Source organism: Vombatus ursinus, unplaced genomic scaffold (genome assembly GCF_900497805.2).
Source record: "Vombatus ursinus unplaced genomic scaffold, bare-nosed wombat genome assembly UNPS02001287.1, whole genome shotgun sequence".
Classification (NCBI taxonomy): domain Eukaryota; kingdom Metazoa; phylum Chordata; class Mammalia; order Diprotodontia; family Vombatidae; genus Vombatus; species Vombatus ursinus.
This window is the reverse complement of record NW_020941065.1, coordinates 866554-889146: the sequence shown is the minus strand read 5'-3', so window position 1 is coordinate 889146 and position 22593 is coordinate 866554. Positions and strand designations below refer to the sequence as shown.

The 22593-nt window shown below is 41.7% G+C and overlaps 1 protein-coding gene across 1 annotated transcript in view; it reads right to left on the bottom strand.

Moving 5' to 3' along the window:
- Positions 1-22593, bottom strand: part of RPH3A (rabphilin 3A) — a 120161-nt gene that overhangs the window by 85582 nt on the left and 11986 nt on the right. Inside the window, exon 2 of the mRNA XM_027864819.1 lies at positions 11617-11760. Coding sequence (XP_027720620.1) covers positions 11617-11760 — 144 coding nt within the window. The remainder of the gene's footprint in view (positions 1-11616; positions 11761-22593) is intronic.

The following is a 22593-nucleotide window of genomic DNA, read 5'->3' as shown; positions in this document are numbered from 1 at the left end:
GGACAAGTCACTTAACCATTGTGTTTCTCAGTGTAATCATCTGTGAGATGGGGATAATAATTCTTTCCCTGTCTCTAAGGGTTTAGTGAGGACCAAAACGAGGTAAGAGATGCAAAGTGTTCTATCAGATCTAAAGCACAAAAGTAAAGGAAACTGGTAAACACTGTGAGTGAGCCATTATGGGGTCCTCAGAAATTAATTATGTCAAACTCACATTATAGCTTCCTTTGACAGAGCTATCAGACAGGCAGATGGTGATGTCATTACAGGTGGGATCATAACTCCAGAGCTGGAAAGGGCCTCCGAGGCCATGTAGTACAATCCTTCCCCCATTGTACAGATGAGGAAACTGAGGTTCAAAGAGACTAAATACACTGTCCAGGGTTACACAGGTAATAAACATCAGGGATTTCAGGAAGACATCTGGTGGGATTTCTCATTATTTCACTTTGCTAAAGAAGGAATAACATAGGCTGGATTATAGTAGAGAGAGGTGAATTCAGAAATACCAGAATCCCCAAATGGTGATTAATGGATTGATGCTGACCTGGAGGGTGGTCTCTAGTAGGGTGCCACAGGGGTTTCCTTGGTTCTGTTCTGGTCAACACTTTTGCCAATCACTTAGATCAGCAATTCATAATAAGATCTGATTCAATAAGGATATGTTTGGGTTCAAGAAACCAACTTCACAAATACAAGAGGTTTCCATTCAAGCTGCAGAAGGCATGGTTGGGTATTAGTTTGTTTAATAATGATGTAGGACTTTTGAGGACTGAAAGCTCAGTTGGTATTAACAGTGTGATAGGACCATCAAAAAAAGGTAAATGCAATCCAGGGCTACGTAGGGTCATAATGAGGACACCTGGGTTTGATTCCAAGTCTTCTTAATCAAAGACTCTCGAAATATTGAGAAAGAAGCTCTTGGATCTTTTGGATTTCATAGAATCATAGATTAGAGCTTGGAGGGCCCTTAGAGGTCAAGTCTAACTCCCTCATTTTATAGATTAGACAAGAGAGGCACAGAGAAAATAAATGATGTGCTCAGGGTTATAGAGTTAGGAAGTGTCTGAAGTAGGATTTGAACTCGGCTCTTCCTGATTCCAGATCTAACATTCTATCAATGCCTACATTAAGAGAAGCACAGATCCAAGACAACCCCAAAGGATTAATGATGAAGCATACTATCTGCCTCCAGAAGAACTGCTATTGTTTGAATGCAGATTGAAGCATGCTTTTTTCACTTTCTTTCGTTCTTTTTCTTTCATTTTCTTTTGACTAATATGGAAATGTTTTACATGATTGCACATGTGTAACTTATATCTATTTGGTTATTGTTGGGGGGGTGGGGACGGAGGGAAAGTATAGAATTAGGAACTCAAAACTTTTTTTAAATGTTTAAAAATTGTTTTAACGTATAATTGGGGAAGAAATAGAATACATATTTTTAAAAGTTTTAAAAAAGAGAAGCATTGTGCCATTAATTTATTTCTACATTTAATAAATATTTATTAAGCACCTACTTTTTGTTTATCCCCAGGGCTTAGCACAATGCTTGGTACACAGTAGATGCTTAATAAATGCCTCTTGACTGACAAAACCAAACCCCTCCTGTGTTCAAAGAGTTTACATTCTACTTGGACTAGAGATTGATAGAAATAATGCTGTCATCTGCCCTGTTCAGACCATGTGTGGCATCCTAGGGTTCAGCTCTGGGCCATTCATTTTAGGAAGGACACTGGTAAGCTGCAGAGTACTCAGAAGAAGCCAAGTACAATAGAGAAAGGCCTTGAGTTCATGTCACATCATCAATTGAAGTGACTTATCCAAGGTCATACAGTTTATTAGTGGCAATCTATGAATGTCCTCACCCCTAATCCAGAGCCCCTTCTATACCCTTGAGCCTTTCATGAGGAGGTCCTCATAGTCAAACTGAGTCAAGGTCCAAGCAAAATCCTTTTTGATCTGTTCAAGTCTTCTTTCATTTTATACCAGAATATAGGAAGAGATGAAGGAAATGTTCCAATCTCCAAGTGTCTCTCTGCCTCTCAGCTGTGCCTCTATGCCTGGTCACTAAGGTTAATAACTTAATTTTGCTTGATTTTTTCACCATCTGCCACTGGATTATTTCTGAGAAATCACGTGCATGGAGGAAGCTGACCCTGAACAGCAGAAGCCATCTGGCCTACCTGTCCCTTTATGAACAGGATGCACAATTACTTTCATCATAGTCATTTGACAAGGTGGGTCATCAGTGGGAGGGCAATGGGAGGAGGAAGAGGAGAAATTGATGCTCCCTTTTGAGGCACGGCTCAGAAGCCACCTTCTCCTTTAGGCCTTTGCTGATTCCTCAGCTGCTGGTGCACTCCCACACCCCACCCCATCCCAATCCCCTCCCAAAAATACTTTCCATTTTCTCATTCAATAATCTTCTGGCGGGTCTGCCTTCCTTAATTCTTTCTCCATACCAATCCATTATCCATTCAGCCACTAAAGTGATTTTCCTAAAACACAAGTCCAACAATGTCATCCCACTACCCAATAAATTTCAGTGGGTCCCTATTGCCTTCAGACACAAATACAAAATCTCCTGTTTGGTATTTGAAATCCTATATGACCTAGCCTCCTCCTACCTTTCCAGTATTCTTACACCTTCCTCCCTGACATGTACTCTTGGATCCAGCGACACTGTCCGCCTGGATGTTCCATGACAAGACACTTCCTCTCTTGGCTTTGGGCATTCTTTCTGGCTGTCACCCATACCTAGAATGTTCTCTCTCCTCTGCTCTGACTATTAACTTCCCTGGCTTCCTTTAAGTCTCAACTTAAATCCTATTTTCTACAGGAAACCTTCCTGTTCCTTCTTAATTCCAGTGCCTTTCTTCTATTAATTATTTCCTATTTATCTTTGCTTTGTATATATCTGTTTGAATGTTGCTTCCCCTATTAATGTGTAAGCTCCTTGAGGGCAGGGGCTGTCTTTTCCTTCTTTTTGTATCCCCAGCACTTATCACAATGCCTGATACATAGTAGGCTCTTAATAAGTGTTTACTGATCGATTGATTGATCAATCAATCTTATATACAATAACATGGAATGTCAAAGCTGAGAGGAGCCTTAGAACTGGGAATTTCAGAGCTGGGAGGACATTGAGATTTTAGAATGTCAGAACTGGAAAAGACGATGAGACCATTTAGTTCATCTCCTTGAGCATTTTACACCTTTCTAAAAGGTGCACAGTAACTCAAATGAAAGGAATCTCATTGATGATAGATTCTTGAGATGCTAGCCTCAGGTCCTCTGTAGCTTTGAAATCCTAGGACAGCCCTGCAGGTAGATGGTGCTACCCTTTAAGAGGAAATATATTTCTTTCAATCCTTCATCTCTTGGATCTTGGTAGGAAATATTCTATTTGCATTTTCTATTCTTGTCTACTTATGAATCAATGCATTTAACAGTAGTACTTGGACTGCCAATCAGTTCAAAGTTTGTTCATTTTTTTGAGGCAGGTAAATAGGACAGTTAATAGAGTCCTGGATCTGGAGTCAGGAAGACCTGAGCTCATTCTGGACTTTTGGTTGGGTTGAATAAAACCTGTACTACTTTCAAAGTCTTAGCCAGGCTGCAGTCCCTGCTTCTAGGGAGGCTAAGGATAGTGGATCACTTGAGTTTGGGAATTTTGAGCTGCAGAAGAACTAAAGACAATCAGGTGTCTGCATTGCCTGGCATCAATATGGTGGGTCATGCCCCAGCAGAGCCTACCAGGCTGCCAACAAGGGCCAAACTGGTCCAGGTCAGAAATGGGGCAGAGAAAAGTTTCCATGCTGATCTAGGTTGGGGTTGGGTCCAAGAGTGGCCAATGCACTTTGAGAGACAGGGAGACCCAGTCTTAAAGCAAAACAAAAACAACCAAAGTCATATTAGCCTGACTACTTGCATAAGAGCCAAAGGACTTTTGGGAGGAGGGTAAAGTAAGTCTGGCACTAAGAGTCTCAAGATCTCCCTGGATTGGGGTATAAGACAGAGCGATATTTTGAGAGACTGTCTAAGGAAGCACAGTTGACGCACTACATAAATGTACATATCCTGGAGCCCAAAAGCTCAAGGATTATTTACATCATGATCTATATAAATGTGCAAGGACTGGAGTCAAAGATTACTAGAATGGCAAAGGGTCTTAGAGACTATCTAGTATCAGGGGTCCTTACCATGAGATCTGAGGGAGCTTTTATTCTTTTAGTATTTTGATAACTGTATTTGTTTTCTTTTTTAATTCAATTTTTATTTTATTTCCAATTCTGAATTTTCTCCCTCTCCTTTCCCCCTCTCCTACCCATTAGAAGTTTATCATGGTATTTTAACAAAATCGGTGTCCTTTTGCAATATTGTATTTGCAATATTTGTATTTTATTTTCCATGTTTAAGAATCTTATTCTGGGGAGTCTGCAGGCTTCACCATTCTGCCAGTGGGGTCCAGAATACAAAAAGAGGTCAAGAAGTCCTACTCTCAATTTATCCCTTCATTTTATTGAAGGAAGGGAAAGCAACTCACTCACAGTCACATAAAGAATAAACAGCAAATTCAAAGCCAGGTATTCTGCATCACGAGCCAGCATTCTTACCAATGCACACCCCTGGTTCTGCTCTCCCTTGTTCTTTTACTTCCTATTATCCAGATGCGAGTCTCCTCTAGTCCTGGCTCTGCTGCCAATAAGAACAGTGAGCAGATGCCAAGAAGAGAAATCCAAGCCCAGCCCCTTCAGGAAGGGTAGTGGAGCAGGCAAGAGAAACTCAAAGGGCACCTAAGGCTGAGGTGACTTTGGGAGCCTATGGTTTGAAAGGGGAGGACACAGCTGCTGCAATCCAATCATCATCCTTGCCTGATGCCTTGCTCTTCTCTGATGTGACTTTTCTGAAACTTCCCTTTTGTCATCATCTGCTTTGATCTCCTCCCCAGATCCCAGGGAGATCTGGAAAGCAACAAAAACTGGGATGTTTCTTTCCTTTCTCCCTTCCTTCCTTCTCTTCCTTCCTCCCTCCCTCTTTCCCCCTTCTTTCTCCCTTCCTTCCTTCTTTCTTTCTTTCTGAGCTGTGGGGAGAGGGATGGAAAGATATGTGTCACCTCCAGAATTGCCTTAAGCAATTCTGACTGCTGCTTCTAGCAAAGTCCCTGAACAACTCATAATGGGACTTTGATGCTTTGATATTTGGATGGGTCTGTGATCTAATTGATGTGGGTAATCCCCTCCAGCAATGTAGATTGCAACCCATCCATGTCTTCCTGCCTTGTGCAACTATCATCCATGTCCTCTGAAAATGCCTCCATGGTGGAGAGGTAGGGGAGAGCCATATCCTGCACTGGACGAGGGGCAGGTGAGGTGGGAAATGGGTCTTGAGTTCTCTTTATATTGAAAGGCAATTAGGGGCAGCTAGGTGGTGCAGTGGATAAAGCTCTGCCCTTGGAGTCAGAAGGACCTGAGTTCAAATCTGGCTTCAGACACTTGACACTTACTAGCTGTGTGACCCTGGGCAAGTCACTTAACCCCAATTGCCTAACAGGAGAAGGAGAAGGAGAAGGAGAAGAAGAAGAAGAAGAAGAAGAAGAAGAAAGGCAATTAAGTGGTATAGGGCATAATGAGCTAGATTTAGAGTCAGGAAGACCTGAGTTCCAATCCTCTATGACAACTTCACTGTGTGACTCTGGGCAATTTAATTCACCAGTGTCTGCTTTAGTGTCCTGATCTTTAAAATGAGACTAATAATAGCCCCCTACTATTCTCAGGGTTCTTGGGAGTATCAAATGGGGTGATATATGTAAAGTGCTTTGCAAACCTTAATGTGTATTACCAATGCTACCTATTACTAGAAATGCTAGCTATTATTATGGTGTGGACACCCGTGGAGGATCTCATCACTCTCATTCAGTGATAGGCTCATCAGTTCATTGGTAATTCATCTCTCCAATAACATCCTTTACGTCACTTCTCCCACTTCCTCCTTGGCTTATAACCAAGCTCAAGGGTCACCTTCCAAACCAAGTCTTTCTTTCACCCTGCTCCCTCATTATTGCCTTCCCTTCTAAATGACCTTGCTTTAATTACCTTGTATTTATTGAATCTGCAAAGCACTGCTATTATTGTTGTAGATTTATTCTATAGGAGAAGTATGATACAGTAGAGAGCTGGCCTCAGAATCAGGAAGACCTGGGCTCAGGCCCTGACTCTGACACATTGAGTCTGTGTGATCCTGGTCAAGTCATTTATTACTCTGGTGCCAGTTCTCTAAAAGAGAGCACTCTCTAAAATTCTAAGGTAGAGAAAAGATGCCAACCTGCATGGGTAGAAGGAATGTTCTTACCTTGGGAGTTCCCTATACTGTGATTGCACTGGTCCTTACCCCTATACCAATATAGGGACATGGTCTCCCTAGATAGAATGTAAGCTCCTTGAGGGCAGGGATTGTTTCTTTTCTCTGTATGTTTGCATCCCTAGTTCCCTATCCAGTACCTGGCAAGTAGGTATTTAATAAATGCACTTGACTGGTTATTTGATTGTAACGGATGACAACACTGCTCATGCCCACTTTTCCATTGCCCTTTGGGCAACTCACTACTTTAATTCTTCATACTGGGGTGTCTTATGATGTGCGGTCATAGTTCATTACTGGAAAATCCCTGGTATCAAAATTAGGGGCCTTTGTTTCAGTGAGAAGTTTGGGGTCATTTAAAGGGCTACAGTCTTCCAAAGGTAATCCAGCACCTGCTTCTCCTCCTGGTCAACTCTGAGCCCAGCTCACTGCCCTCTCTGCAGTATCTATTCAAGATATATATGTATATATAGATATATATAGATATAGATAAATATATACTGGTTGACTTGGGTGTCCATCTCACAGATGAATTATATATGTACATGTATCATACATACATCATAACTAGGACCTTTACCAGAAAATAGCAAGGGTGGGGAACCTTCAGCCTCAAGGCCACATGTGGGCCTCTAGGCCCTCAAGTGCAGCCCTTTGACTGAATTTCACTTGACATGTGGCCTTGAGACCACAGGTTCCCCACTCAGACAGTTATTGAGAACTTTTGTGGCTGAAAAATTCATCTTCCTGAGACCATCTTTTTAATGAGTATCTCCAGAACTAGCAAATCTGGTCTTCAGATGATGGAAACATGGCCCATCTGTCAGCCTGTACTTGAAACCTTTCTAGCTTGGTAGAACAGGCTAGCATGGTTCAAGAAAGAAATAAGCATGTATTAAGCACCTACTATGTGCTTTACAATTATTATCCTGATGGCAACCCTGGAAGATAGGTCCCATTATTATTATTCCAGTTTTACAGATAAGAAAACTGAGGCAGATAGAAGTTCAGCATCTTGCTTGGGGTGATAGTTAGACATTGTCTGAGGCTGAGTTTTTTAACTCAGGTCTTTCTGACTCCAGGCCCTGCCCTCTATCCATTGCACCACCTAGCTTCCTCCCAATAAAACAACGGAAACTAGCTTAACCCAGTTAGTGGATGAGGGAAGAATCCAGGTTGAGGAGAGAATGTTTGTAGAAGATTTGTTCTTTTCTACTGGGTCCAAAATCTCCTGGGGTTGGCTGACTGCTGGGCATACATGATTCAGAGGAAGAAAAATCAAACATTTCCCGTCTCTCCTGGTGAATAACATAATTTTCTGTCCAAGGAACCCCATCGGCCCTAAACAGTGGCAGTGCTTGGAGACAGATGCCTGGGTATGTAGAGATAAGCCAGAGATGAGTGTATGGCTTTGCCAGCCCCAGCAGCTGGCCAGCTTAGCTGGCACCAATTTATATCCATGGAACAAAACTCAACAGCAGGTGGAACAAAGGCGAGCCTCTCAGAAGGGGAGATTTAGTCAATACAGTGAGAGGAAGAGAGATGCCCACCCTTGCTCATCCTCCCCACACACCCCTACTCCTCCCAGTCGCTCCCCATTATCTACATTCACTAGCTCCTCCTCTCTCCTCCAAATCCCACACCTTGGGCAAGATTCCACCATGTCTCTGAGGATTGAGCTGTCTCCCTGTATTATGTCCTGGCAGAAATACTGCAGCGGGCTGGTTGAAATTAGTCAAGTGAAAGGTTTCTTTTGGTTTCTTTTTCTCTGACCTTCTCCACTCCCAAATGAACACCTGTGTGTCATTGGTTCACTCTCACCCCAGGCCTCAGTTTCCTCTTCTGGAAAGTAAAGAGTTAGACTAGGTATAAGATCACTATAATTAGCATTTATATAGCACTCAAAGGTTTGCAAAGTTTTGTTGTTGTTCAGTTGTGTCTGACTCTTCATGACCCCATTTGGGGTTTTCTTGGCAGAGATACCAGAGTGGTTTGCCATTTCCTTCTCTGATTCATTTGACAGATGAGGAAACTGAGGCCAACAGGGTAAAGTGCCTTGCACAGAGTCACACAGCTAGTAAGTATCTGAAGCCAGATTTGAACTCAGAAACATGAGTCTTCATGATTCCAAGTGCTCTATACACTGCACCACATAGCTGCCCTGCCTGGCACATAGTAGGAGGTATAAAAATGTTAGGTATCATCATCATCATCATCATCATCATCATCATCATCATCATCATCACCACCATACTAGGAGACTTCCAAAGTCCTTTTCTAACCTAGATCTATGAGCTTAATGAGGAGCTATCATGGAGAGCACAATGGATCTCAAGTCAAAGAAGTTCTGGGTTTAAATTCTGCCCCAAATGCTTACTGGCCACATGATCATTGATAAATCAGTGATCGTCTCTCAGTTTTGGTGTCCTCATGTGTAAAATACAAATGATAAGAGCACCTACCTCCCCCACATTGTTGTGAGGATAAAATGAGAAAATATTTTGTAAAACGTCTGTTTTAAAGTGCTCTGTTAGTTATTAATATGGTTGTCACAATCCCTGATGATAAATTAATCAACAAGCATTTCTTACATGCCTACTTTGTGACAGGCAAGTGGCAAGATGGTGTCATGGCTAGGAAGTCATCTTTGGAGTCAGGAATACCTGGGTTCAAGTCTCACTTCAGACATACTAGTTTTGTATCCCTGGATATCACTTAACTTGCAAGTGTCCTAGGTAGGCTCGAGGATGATAAGTAGCCAAACAGATGCAGATCTGCATTGGTGGAGGGAGTTTCCATGCTGGAAGTTCCCTATGCCAGCAATGTCATAGATCTGATCCTGCCTCCACCAAATGTGGCAGGCACTGGGGATACAACAGTCTCTGCTCTCAAAGAATTTACATGCTATACCTGAAGACAGTTAACCATTCTCTAGGTCTCAGTTTCCTCATATGTATAATATTACCTAAAGTACTCCTCTCAGATTTGTACATTTCTAGTGAAATAAGGTATGCAGAGAATTTTTGCAAACCCTAAAGCACTAAATAAATGGCAACTATTTTGTTATTATGGCTATTTCAAGGATCTGAGATTTCCTGGCTATAGGTACTCCCTCCTCAAATAGAAATTAGAGTCCAGAGTTTATGGCCTTTGAGAGGTGGTTGGGTGGGAAAATCCCTCCACTGGTGGCCAACTTGTTGTAGGGCCTCCCTTAGTTTAGCTGGGTTGGGTCCTTGGGCACCAGACACATTGCCCATCACCAAGCCTACACACAAAGCTTTTTCATTGTAGTTAGACCTGCCAAAGGCTGGACTTCATTAACACAGCCCTTTAGAATCTAAGGTTTCCTCCATACTAAGGTATGGAGCCAAGGCCAGACCCCTGTGAAAACAGTGTCTACATAGCTGTCAGAGACTATGGTCATATTATATTATCATACTAAGAAGACAAGAACATTGAATTGCAGAATGTCAGAGTCATTAGAACATAGAACATCAGACCTGGGAGAAGCCTTAGAGCAGGGAATGCATGAACTAGGAGAGGCCTTAAAACATGGAATGTCAGAGCTGGGAGGGTCCTTAGAACAGAGAATGTCAGTACTGAGAGGGGCCTTAGAACAGGGAATGTCAGGGTTGGGAGGGGTCTTAGAACAGGGAATATCAGAGCTGGGAGGGACCTTAGAACACAGAATGTTAGAACTAAGATGGACCTTTGAAAACAGAATGTCACAGACAGTAACCATATAGTACAGCCTTTTCCATGTTACAGATGAAGATGTTGAAGTTGAGAGAGAAGTGGTTTGCCTAAGATCACACAGCTAGTGTAGGTGCCAGAGTTGGGACTCTAGAACTCAGGATCACACAGTCAGGAGATAGTGATCTTCTGACTCCCATACCTGTGGTCTTTTTGCTACACTTTATTTTCTGACTTTAAATCATTTTATTAGGAGCTCTCCAGTCAACAGATACCCTTTCTCCTCCCTTTAGCCCTTATTGTCAGGGTCCTGAGGAAGAAGCCCAGCCCAATCAGAAGGCCACGTGGATCATCTATTCTCAGAATTCTCTCCAGGTAATTTGTCTCCCTAAATCCCAATCATGACTAGGTTGTATTTTCCTCAAAAGTCAGATGATTCTTAGATCTATTTATTCACCCTAACCTTTCTCCTGACCTCCAGTCTTGCATTTCCAATTGTTTATAGGTCATCTCAAACTGGATGTCCCATAGATATCTTAAACTCAATGTATGCCACATGTCATATATTCATAACTTTCTCTTTTACTGTGGGGTACCACTATTTTTCCAGTCATCCAGGCTTACATCTGAGGTGTCATCCTCGACTCTTCCCTCTTTAACCCCAACCCCCATATCCAGTCTATTGCCAAAGCCTGTCCATTCTACCTTGAAAACTTTTCTTGAATATACACACCCTCCCCTTCTCTCTTCTCTAAAACTGCCACTGCCCCAGTACAGGTCCTAATCACATCACACCTGAATGTATTGCAAGTATTCTGGTTGTTCTACCTGCCCCGTCTCCCTCCATTCCAATCCACCTTCTGCTTAGCCATCAAATTGATCTTCCAAAAGCACAGATCTAACCATGTCACCCCCTGCTCCCATTCAATAAACTTCACTGGCTCCTCATTACCTATAATATAAAATATACAATTCTCAGTTTGGCTTTTAAAGCTCTTTATAACTTGGCCACTACCTAACTTTCCAGTCTTCTTATATCTTACTCCCCTCTACCTACTCTATGATTCAGTGATGCTTCCCTGCTGTTCCTTGCACAATACAGTCCATATCCCAACTCTGGGCTTTTTCTGTCTGTCTTCCATGCCTGGAATGCTCTCTCTCTGCATCTCTCCCTTCTGGTTTCCCTGACTTCCTTCCCTAATTCCAGCTAAAATCCCACCTTCTTCAAGAAGCCTTTATGGACACCCCTTCAAATCAACACCTTTCCTCTAAGATTACCTATAATTTATCCTGTGGCATATAGTTGGCATATAGTTGTTTGTACGTGCTTTTCTTTGTATGTCCAGTGCTTGGCACAGTCCCTGGCACATAGTAGGCACTTAATAAATGCTTACTGACTTATTGAGCAACCTCCTAAAGCCAAACTTTCTGTAGAATTTTATTCACAGAGCCTCAGTTTCCCCTACTCATGGAGCAGCTGCCCTGGACCTGAGCTTGCTTGGGGTTTGTTTTTCACAACTCAAGGTTTAAAGGACTTGATTAGAAATGTCACCTCCTTACCCGATGCGCTCCTGCTCCATTTCTTCCATTTTCTCAGCTCGAGCAATCACTCTGTTGATAATCTCCTTCTCCTCATCTGTGAGCTCTTCATTCTTTCTCGGTTTCTCAGGCTGGTCAGGGCGGATGGACCATCCTGACGGAAGCCTGAAATGCAAATGCAAACTCTGTAATGGTGCAAGGAAAAACTGAACAGATGAAAACAAGTCCTTGTATGAAGATGCTAAAAACCCCAAGAGAAATTATGCTGGGGAAAATGACTGACCAGAACACGTATCTGAGCTTTAGTTTCCTTGGCTGTAAAATAGGAATAATAATGCCTGTAGTGCTTCCTGCAAATGGTAGTTACAAGGCACAAATGAGATTTTATATTTATTTATTAATTCATTTATCTATTCATTTGTTTGTTTGTTTGTTTGTTTACATAGCTTTAAGAGCCTTATGATGTTAGACCTGGGTTCAAATCCTGACTCAGCCACTTTTTAGCTGTCTGATCCTGAGCAAGTCACTTAAACTTTTTGAGCTCTGGTTTCCTTATCTGTAAAACTGGGATATTCTTAAGATCTGCCTCACAGCCTTATCATTTTTTTCGGGCTTATCTTCTTATCTCCAGTGATTAACACAATGCCTGGATTGTTGACTGGACTTGTGAGGAGTTAATGTATAGCACTTATAATAGGTAAATATTTAATAAAAGCTTGTTGATTGGAATGTTGATCAAGTATATAAAAGTGGGGGCAGCTAGGTTGCGCAGTGGATAGAGCACCGGCCCTGAAGTCAGGAGGACCTGAGTTCAAATCTGGCCTCAGACCAAACACTTGACACTTACTAGCTGTGTGACCCTGGGCAAGTCACTTAACCCCAACTGCCTTAAAAAAAGTGTATAAAAGTGCCTTACAAACCTTAAAGTCCTATATATATGATTTTGTTATTATAAAAATTATCTCATTCTCATTTTTATTGAAGTTTAGATAAAATGGTCTTGGGATGAGATGCTATCCATTATTATAATTTTATCTTTAATTTTTTGCAAACTATGGTACAGGCAGATAAAATAACTTGTTATTAATATTTGCTTATTATTAATATCAATAACTTGTTAGTATGATTGTTAATCAACAGTATGGCACAGTACAAAGAATATTAAACTAAGAGTCAGGAAAATTAAATTAAATTCCTAACTTTGACCCTCAGTCTATGTGACCATGTAGGCAGGCCATATTCCCATTGCTGGACCTCAGTTTTGTCATCTGTAGAATGGGAATAATCCTGCTATGTCTCTCTCATAGGAGCCCTGGAGCTAGTCACTTCCCTTGTCTGAATTTTGGTTTCCTCACCTATAAAATGGTCACAGTAATCCCTGTCTTGCCTATTTCATAGGGTTATGGAGAGACTCAAATGAGATAATGGATGTTAAAATGATAAAAAAAAAAGTTGGAAAAACTCCATGCTCTGGTAAGCTATAAGCAAGATGATTGATAAAGTATTTCATGATACGGTTCACTGATTAAACAGAGAGTTTCATTATCTCAGGGAGGGGTATGTGGCTGAGCCCAGACATTGTTAGACCACTAGAGAGTTTTGCCTCCATTAAGAGGAGGGAGGAATTAAATCCAATCAGCAAATAGCTCTTCAGTAAGAGCTATGGTCCCATTAGCTGTCAGCATCTATTATTTCTGCTTCTCCAAATTGTGTCAGCAGGCATGAAATTGCCTTTTGACACTTGAAGTTGGGACCTGAAAGTCATGTGTACCCTCTCTCCTACTCTCCCTTTGCCCCTCCCAGCTTTACTCACACATTGTCTCCCCCTCCTCCCTGGTGCCCAGGAATGTGAAGAAATAAGCTGGTGTCCCAGGTAGGTAAAAGCAGACCAGGACACAGGGAAATCCTCCAGATATGAGAATCTTAATCTTTGTGGTACATTGGACTCCTTCAGAGGTCTGGTGAAGCCAATGGATCCCTACTCATAATAATGTCTATAAATGCATAAGATAAAATGCATAAGATTACAAGGGAAGTCAATCGTGTTGAAGTAAAGATGTCATTTTTTCCCCTTTGAGTTCACAGAACTCCTGAAATCTATACACAAATCACTTTGAGGTCACTCGACCCTTGTCCGAGATGGATCACAGGTTTTAGGATCTTAGATCTAGAACTCTAAGGGACTTCAGAGGTCATCTCATTTTGCAGAAGAAAAAACTGAATGACAGAAAAGTTAAGTGATCTGCCCAGGGTCACACAGTTAGTAAGTCTCTGAGGGAATTTCCTCAGTGGGAATTTCTTTCACCAATTAAAACATGGATCTGGATGCTCATCTTCAACCCCCATCCCCAAACAATGAAAAAAAAAATGCTGCATGAATGAATGCTGAAAAACCTACAGTCCCTCTGAGCTATAAGGAATCTTTGCATCTCTTTCTAGGATCTATTTTCCATCACTTTAACCATTACTCCTACCTCTGGCCTTTCTCCACTTTATCTATAGCCTTTGTAAAGCTCCATGGCCAACACTGGACACATTAAGAGTCTAACCAACATGGAATAAATCAGAAGAATTTCTTGATTTCTTCAAGTGCCATCCTCCCACTAATAACATCACACTCATCCCTGGTCCCTTGGCTAGTCAGTTATGACCCAGACCTCATCCAGTCTATTACTCCACAGGGACCCAAATGGGTGTCATTGTGCACATGTGACCCACAGTTTCCTCTGGGTGCCCAGATCTAATCCTATGAGCTCTGAGTTACCAAGTAAACAGGAGGATCCCACAGAACACGCACATGCCCACACATTACGATAATTTCCCTCTCTAGCAGATGGGCAGGAAACCCCATCGAGGGCATCATACATTTCTCTAAACCTAATTCCTTAGCCACAGAAGACAGTAGACAAACAACAAAACCTGTGTTTCAAAACATCTCCAATCTGCCTCTGTGGGGCTCATTGCCTCCTGTTGATTTCCCTGTTCTCATTCCAAAAGTAAACAGCAAAAACATGAGATCATTTTTTCCCCAATGAAATCTTTTTCACCTAATGGAGATTCAGATTAGGGGGGAATTAGTGGTGGGAGTGTTGGGAGGGTCCATGTTGATAGGAACAAGACCTTTGATTCTCACTAACAATCACATCTGGGATAATAATGGCAATAAAATATTCAATTCACACAGTATTATGTTACAGTTGTAGTTTAAAAAGTTTTTCATAGACATTATTGCAATTGACTCACAACAATTTGCTAAGGTAGATAGAGCAAGTGTGATCTATGCGTGGGGGCACTGTGGCATTGTGGCTAGGATGCTGGGCTTAGAATCAGAAAGAACTGGGTTGAAATCCTGACCAAAATAAAAACAACAAACAAAAACCACATTTAAATATGAAAAGAACAGTGGGTGGGAGGTTGGGTCTAGGAAGGAAAAGGAACAGGTTTGGGGTGGGTAGAGAGGGATACAGTAAGTAAGGATCATAAACTTGCATTGAATAAGTCCCTACCCTTTGTACAAATGCCACAAAAATAGAGAGACAGATGTCAGTCTCTCAGTTCTTTCTGTTTTGGCCTCATGAGGTTCCCAGTGTTGAGTTAAACTAAACCATAGGCACATCTCCTGATAATCACCAATACTTTGCATCAACTACTTTAAGCCTGCAACCAAATTCCCCCAAAAAGAAAAGACTGGTTTTCTGAAAGTTTCTCAGGTCCTTACAAGCCACGTGGCAATGGATGGGTTGCTTAACCTCTCTAGGCCTCAGATTAGAATGGCAACTAGGGCAGGGTGACTGGGGCTTTGTGTCAGGGTGCCTAAATTTAAAGGATGCTGAAAGCATTTTCAATCCTTCAGCAGCAGATAAACAATTGAGCTAAGGACCTAGTTAACAAGAATAACTAGTCAAAATGAGAAGCTACCAAAGTGGATGCTTTCCCCTCTTCCTCCAGCAGCAGCAGCCCTAGGAGAACTTTTCACTGGCTTCCCCATCACACTGTTCTCTCCACTAGGGATGGTGTTATGGGAGCTCACCTGCATAACTGAATTTGCATTAAAAAGTTGACCTGAAGGCATGTTTCATGACACTTGCCTCAGTCACCAGAAGTATTCGTGATGTTTCCGCTTAAAATCATTGAATCTTAAAATCATAAAGCTGGAAAGGACATGGATGATCATCCAACTAAGTTCCCTTATTTTAGAGAGGAATCTGAGGTTCACAAAGGTAGGCAATGATTTGTCTGAAAAGTGGAGTTGGAGTTTGGAAAACTTTGCTGCCTATATATAGACCCATAGAATTGGAGCTGGAAGGATATTCCCTTAGGGTTCCCCTAGTCTAGAGGTGTTCCAGATGGGTCCTGTGAGTTTTATGGGGTTCACAACACTCCCAAGTATAGTCAGAACCAGACTAGAATGTAATTGGGAAATATTTAACAAAATAAATAAAAATACAATAAAACATAGATAACATTACATTTTAAAACTAAGTCAATATGTGGTCAATTTCTCTTTGAGTTTGACACCACTGATCTAGTCAAATCCCTTCTCCCATTTTACAGTTCAGGCGACTGATGTTCAGAGGGGTTAAGTGATTTGCCCGTGATCACACAGCTGGAAGATAACTAGAGGCAATATTTGTATGCAGGGCTTCCTGAATTGAAGCCTAGGATTCTATTCACCTTGCCACAGTACCACACAGAGATAGCAACAGCTTGCACTACTTCTCTTGCCTCAAGTCTCTCCCCCCTCTAGCACATCCTCCATGCAGCTGCCAAAGGGATGTTCCTAAAGGACAAGTCTGGCCATTTCTCTTCCCTGCTCTACAAATTCCAGTGGCTCCCTGTAAGATCATAGTTCTAGAACTAGAAGTCACCTTAGTCAATTATTTGGTTTCCTCTAGCTTTCTAGATGGTGCCAGGCTGCCAACAGGCAGATCTTGGCCTAGGATACATTCATGAAGGCCCAGTTTGTGACAGAACCAGAATTAAAGCAAAGTAGATTCAAAGTCAGGGCTGTTACTTTGTGTGAGTTGTTTTGAAAAATGGAAGTGCATTTGTCTGTTCTCCACAGTTACCTCTGTGAGATCAGGCCATGGGAGAAGATTTGTGTATGGAATGCAGTACTTAGCCCTATATGCATGATAGTCTCAGTATTCAAAGAAAGGAGCTAACAAGCATATGCCTAGGGCAGTTTCAAGGAACTGAATGCTAATCTCCCACAGTATTGTTAGAGGTCCAAAAGAATCTGAAAAATTCCTTCCCAGGCAAATTATTCCTCCTATAATCCCACAAATGCCAAGCTCTGAAATCCCAGCAGTTGCCTGCAATTTAGGGGCAAAGAGCACATCTGGCCTCTACAGTTCCCCTTGAAAGCCACTCAGACAACTCAGCCAAGGAAAGCAAACTCCTGGCTCTTGTGGGAACTTTAAATAAGCCCTTGACGATGACATATCTACCTAGGTGACTTCGAATAAATCACACGAGTTAATAAATGAACAAAAAGCATTTATTAAGCATTTACTATATGCCAAGTTCTATGTTAACCACTGGGGATACCAACACTAAAAAGGCAAGATAATTTCTCTCCTCAAGGAGCTAACATTCTAATAAGGGTGGGCAGCACATACAGGGGAAAATGGTGACCTCATCTGTAAAATGAAGACCTGAGTTAGATGCCCTCTAAGATCCTTTCCAGTTCTACAATCGGATTAGCTAGGGTCCATGATCCCAAACTGATGTGAAAGAAAGGTGTTTTCTGCCCAAAGAGATTGACAGCCACTCAGGGTGTTAACCCAACAAGTAACATTCAGGAACTGTCCGTAGTTCTGACTCAGCTGCACTACATCTCACAGAGCCTACAAACAATGCCAGAATCAGTGTTCAGCTGGAAGGGACCTTGGAGATGATCTAACCCAACCTCCTCTCTGTACAGATGAAGAAGCCCAAGACCAGATGGAGGAAGGGACATGCCCAAGGCCACATGCCAAGTTAGTGACAGCTGGGTGATGGTGTGGATAGAGTGCACTTCCTGAGTTGATGTCAGGAGCACCTGGGTTGAAGTTCTGCCTCAGATACTTACTAGTTGGGTGAAACTGGGCAAATCACTTAACCTCTCAGATTCAGTTTCCTAATCTGTAAATTGGGATAATGATAGCACCTACATCACAGAGTTGTTGTGAAGACCAAGTGATGTAACATATACAAAGTATCATATATCCCATTAAGCCATGAGCTCATTGAGAGGAGGGACTGTTTTTTGCCTTTCTTTGTATCATGAGTCCTTAGCACAGTACCTGGCAATAAAGCAGTCACTTAATAGGTGGTAGGTAACTTGTTATAAATACCTTAAAGCACTATATAAATGCTTGAGGACTTGAGGCCCTATCTTCCATCTAGTGCTCTTTCCACTACAGCATGATGCTTTTCCTTGCCCTCCCTCCAGCAACATACAAAGTTCCTTTATTAGAGTCATAATTTCAACCATTCAAAAGTAGCCCCCAGAAACACTACTTTTAAAAATCTAGTAATGATCCCAAGTTTACTCTCTACACTTGCTTTCTTCTCCTCTTAGGGTGTTCAGGTCACAGCAAAGATGGCACATAGTACAATGGGAATGGTACTAGATCTGGAGTCAGAGGACCAGGGTTTCAATCTTGGTTTTACTATTTACTAGCTAGGTGATCATGAACAAGTCAACTAACACCAACAATCCTCCATTTCCTCCTCTGTAAATTGAGGATGTTGGACCCCATGAACATTGAGGTTCTTTTCAGTTCCAAATCTATAATCCTCTGATTCTGGGCAAATATAAATCAGCCCATGTCTCCCTCTTACTCGAACTTTGGTGAATCCTTATGCTCTCCAAGATCAAATATAAACTCAAGCATAAAACATATTTGGAACTTAAAGCTTGGCCCCCTTCCTTATCATTCCAGCCTTCTTACCTCTTATTCCCCACTCCCATAGCACTATTTAATTTTTTCATGTATTTTATAATTTTGCTATATAGACCTACTTGTTTCTTGCACATTAATATTTCACCCCTCATCTCCACATCTTTACACTGTCTACCCCCAAGCCCTGGGAATCTCTCCCTCATCATTTCTGCCTTTTTGCTCCACAGCTGCCGTCAAGACTCAAATTCCACCTCCTGCAGAAAACTCTTCTCATTCCCAACCCCAAGTAATTAGTATCTCCCCCTCTGAGATTACTTACTCTCTCTATATCATGTATGTATCAACTCTGTTGTTGCTGTTCGGTTGTTTCAGTTGTGTCTGACTCTTCATGACCCCATTTGGAGTTTTCTTGGCAAATACATTGGAGTGGTTTACCATTTCCTCCTCAACTCATTTTACATATGAGGAAACTGAGGCAAACAATGTTAAGTGACTTACCTAGGGTCACACAACTAGTAAGTGTCTGAGGCCAGATTTGAGCTCAGAAAGATAAGTCTTCCTGACTCCAGGCCTGGCACACTATCCACTGTGCCACCTAGTTTGCCTATGTATCTACTGAGGTATATACTGTCTTCCCCATTAGGATGTAAGCATCTTGAAGGCAGGGACTATTTCTGCTTTTCTTTGTATCTCAATAGCTTAGCATAGTTCCCTGAACATAGTTGGAAGGATTTGAACTTGTGATTTCAATAGCATAGGGAATTCCAGGTGAGGAAAGTCTTTACCAATGCACCTTCTCTGCAATTTGTAGTCTTAGAAAGTTGCCTAGACCACTGAGAAGTCAAGTATCTTTCCCAAAGTCACACAGCTGGTATGTGTCAGAGATGGAACAAACCTTTAGCATGCAGAAAGACCTGAATAACTATTTGTTGATTGATTGATCACTAAATAATAGTGAAGATGATGATGATAGGAAAGAAAATAACTATGATATCTGACATGTATATTGTGCTTTACATACATCATTTCATTTGATCTTCACAAAAAACTCTGGGAGGTAAGCGCTCTCTTTACCTCCAGGCTACAGATGAAGACATTGAGGCTGAGAGAGATTAAGTGACTTGCTCAGGGTCACACAACTAGTCAGTGTCTTATGGCAAGATTTGAACTTGAGTCTTCCTGACTCCAAGTCCAGCACTCTAGCCATTATACTATGCTAGAATAAGCAACCCATAGCAAGAGAAGGAGTCATCACAACACTTTGGTTCTTTGGATTCTGGAAGCCGTCATCTCAATAAAAGGTGCTTGATTAAAAGAAAGCTAAGTTTAGTGAATACGAACACATACATGGATGTACCATGTCATGCTTTCCAAGAGACAAAGGAAGAGAATAAGCATTTCTATAGTGCTGTGTGCCAGGCATTGTGCTAAGTACTTTTTACAAATATTATCAGATATTTACAAATATTTATTGATTTTCACAATAAACATGCAACATAGAACCTATTATTATTCTTATTTTGCAGTTGAGGAAACTGAGGCAAACAGAGGTTAAATTACTTGCCTAGAGTCACACAGCTAGTTAGTATCTAAGGCCAGATTTGAATTCAACTCTTCCTGATTCCAAGCCTAACACTCTATTCACTGTACCACCAGCTGCCACTACGCAAGAAAAAAGAAATTTATTTCGTGAATGTTCAACCGTGGTGACATGGAAACAGTATTAGATTTGAAGTAGGAAGACTTGGGTCTGAATCTCAGTTTTGCCTCCTATTACCTGTGTGACATTGGGTAAGTCATCTTAGTTTCTTGGGCCTGAGTTTCCTCTTCTGTAAAATGAGAATGTAGGACTAACTGATCTCTAAGGTGCCTCCCAGATCTTGATCCATGATCATGAAATGTCGCTTGGCCTCAGTTTCCTCTTTTGTAAAATGAGGGAGTTGAACTAAATGGTCTTGAAGGTCCTTTCTAGATCTACATTTATAACCTTATAGCCCTATGATCCCATGTATTGTCTATTCCATTTATTCTTGTGATGATTGATTTTCTTTTTACACTCACCACCTTTCTTGTGAGGTAGAAATCTATATGCCACACTAGTCTCTTATCCTACCAATGCTCCTCCTACTGTGCATGTCTCTACAACATAGACCATGTCACTTTCTTGTGTAAATTTCATTAGCTTCTGACTCTGACTAGCACTCCCAAACATCCAATTTCCAGCAGGGCTCGGTTCGTGGACCACAATAGATCAGCTTGATTAGGGGAAAGCAAGTGATGAGGTGGTAAAGAAAGAGCCCACTTGCTCCTCAGAATCCCAAAGACAAAAACAACTGTATCTTCAGCAGAAGATGAAGGGTTTTGGCTCTGGTGCCCTCAAAAGGCTACTCCCACCTGCAGTGATTTCAGCAGAGTGGCTCTCAGCACAATCTGCTACATCTTGTTCCCAGATAAAATAAACAGACTCATCTCCTAGGGGCTGGTGGAGAAGAGGAAGGAGATGGATATATGCTACAAAGAAAGCATCTGCTCTCACTTTAGAAGTCATGCTGCTGTCCATGGTGGCTTCAACAGCCCTTTGTGAAATTAAACAGGGAAAGCTTACACAGATAACATCTGGGAGAGACTTTTACCAACCCCAAAATGTTACCCTGTCACCATGGATGGGAGCAGTGGTGGTAATGAAGCCTGTTTAGCCTGAATTAATGATCCAATAGGATGTAGAAGCCAGACTGTGCTCATCTGGGGATAAAACAGAACTAATTTGGCCTTGTTCGCTGCATCATTGTTCAGGATCAAACTGGTATCTTTAAGTAGGTAGCTGGGGAGTAGAGAAATCAAATAGAGCTTCCAGCTTACAATTGGTCATTCCTAAATTCCCTAGAAAGGCAACTTCGAGTGAGTAGTGGATAGTATGTTATACCTGGGGTTAGGAAGACTTGGGCTGATATTCTACCTCTGACACCAGTTGTGTGACTATGTAACAGTCACTTTACTTTGCTAAACCTCAATTTTCTCACCTATAAAATAGGCATAATAAGAGCAACAAAATTTAATTTCATGGGGCTGCTATAAGACTCAATTGTTGCTATTATTATAACCGTTTTACTCCTCTCTTCTCCTCTCCTCTGTTCTGTTCTGCTCTGCTCTCCCCTTACTTGAGGGTATTCAGTCCAAAGGAAGGTAAATTTTGACGGCTGAATTCTGCCTACTTAACTTGGGGTTTACTGGCTAGATTTCTCTCTCAATGACCTAGCCTTAAATCCAATTCACTCTGGAGCTCACAGATTGGACAACAAAAGGTCCCTGCGCAAGCACCATTTACTGGTTATTTTGGGGCCCTCCAGGCTCAGAGTGAATGTAAATAGTAACTGTTTCTCTTTTGGCCAGCAACCCAGAGGGTCTTGCACTCCCAGTTTGACTTTTTTATTAAAGGGGCCATCCCTTGATTCACTTCTTAAGGAGGCTTATTCACTGAATGGACATTGCCTCACTCAGTGAGTATCTGAAAAGACCTTAGCTTAAAAGACACATGGTCTCTCATTGCATCCTGGACCATCTCCAGTCATCCTGATGAATATCTGGCCACTGGACCCAGATGACTCTGGAGGAGAAAGTGAGGCTGATGACCTTGCACAACCCTCTCTCACTCAAAACAAAATCAATTGCAAGACATGTCATCATCTCCCTGATGTCATGGTCCTCTTCAAGAATGAAGAACAAACACAAATATATGTGTGTACATATACATGTCTATAATCTATGCGTGTGTACATATACATGTAAATACTATACACACACACACATACATTATTTACATTAACTGCCTCCTGGTGACCTCGTCAGTTCCCATGGGTCCAATTTTCATCTCCACACAGATAACTCCCAGCTCTATATATTCAGCCCTAGTCTCTCTCCCGAGCTTCAGTCCCACATCACCAATCGCCTCTCGCACATTTAAATTGGTTCTCCCATGAGCATCTCAAAATCAACATGTCAAAAACAAAACTTATTACCTTCCCCTCTCCCTTCCAAGTTTCTGTTGATAATATCACCACCCTTATGGTCACAATCTCAAAGTCATTCTCTACTCCTCACTTTCCCTTTA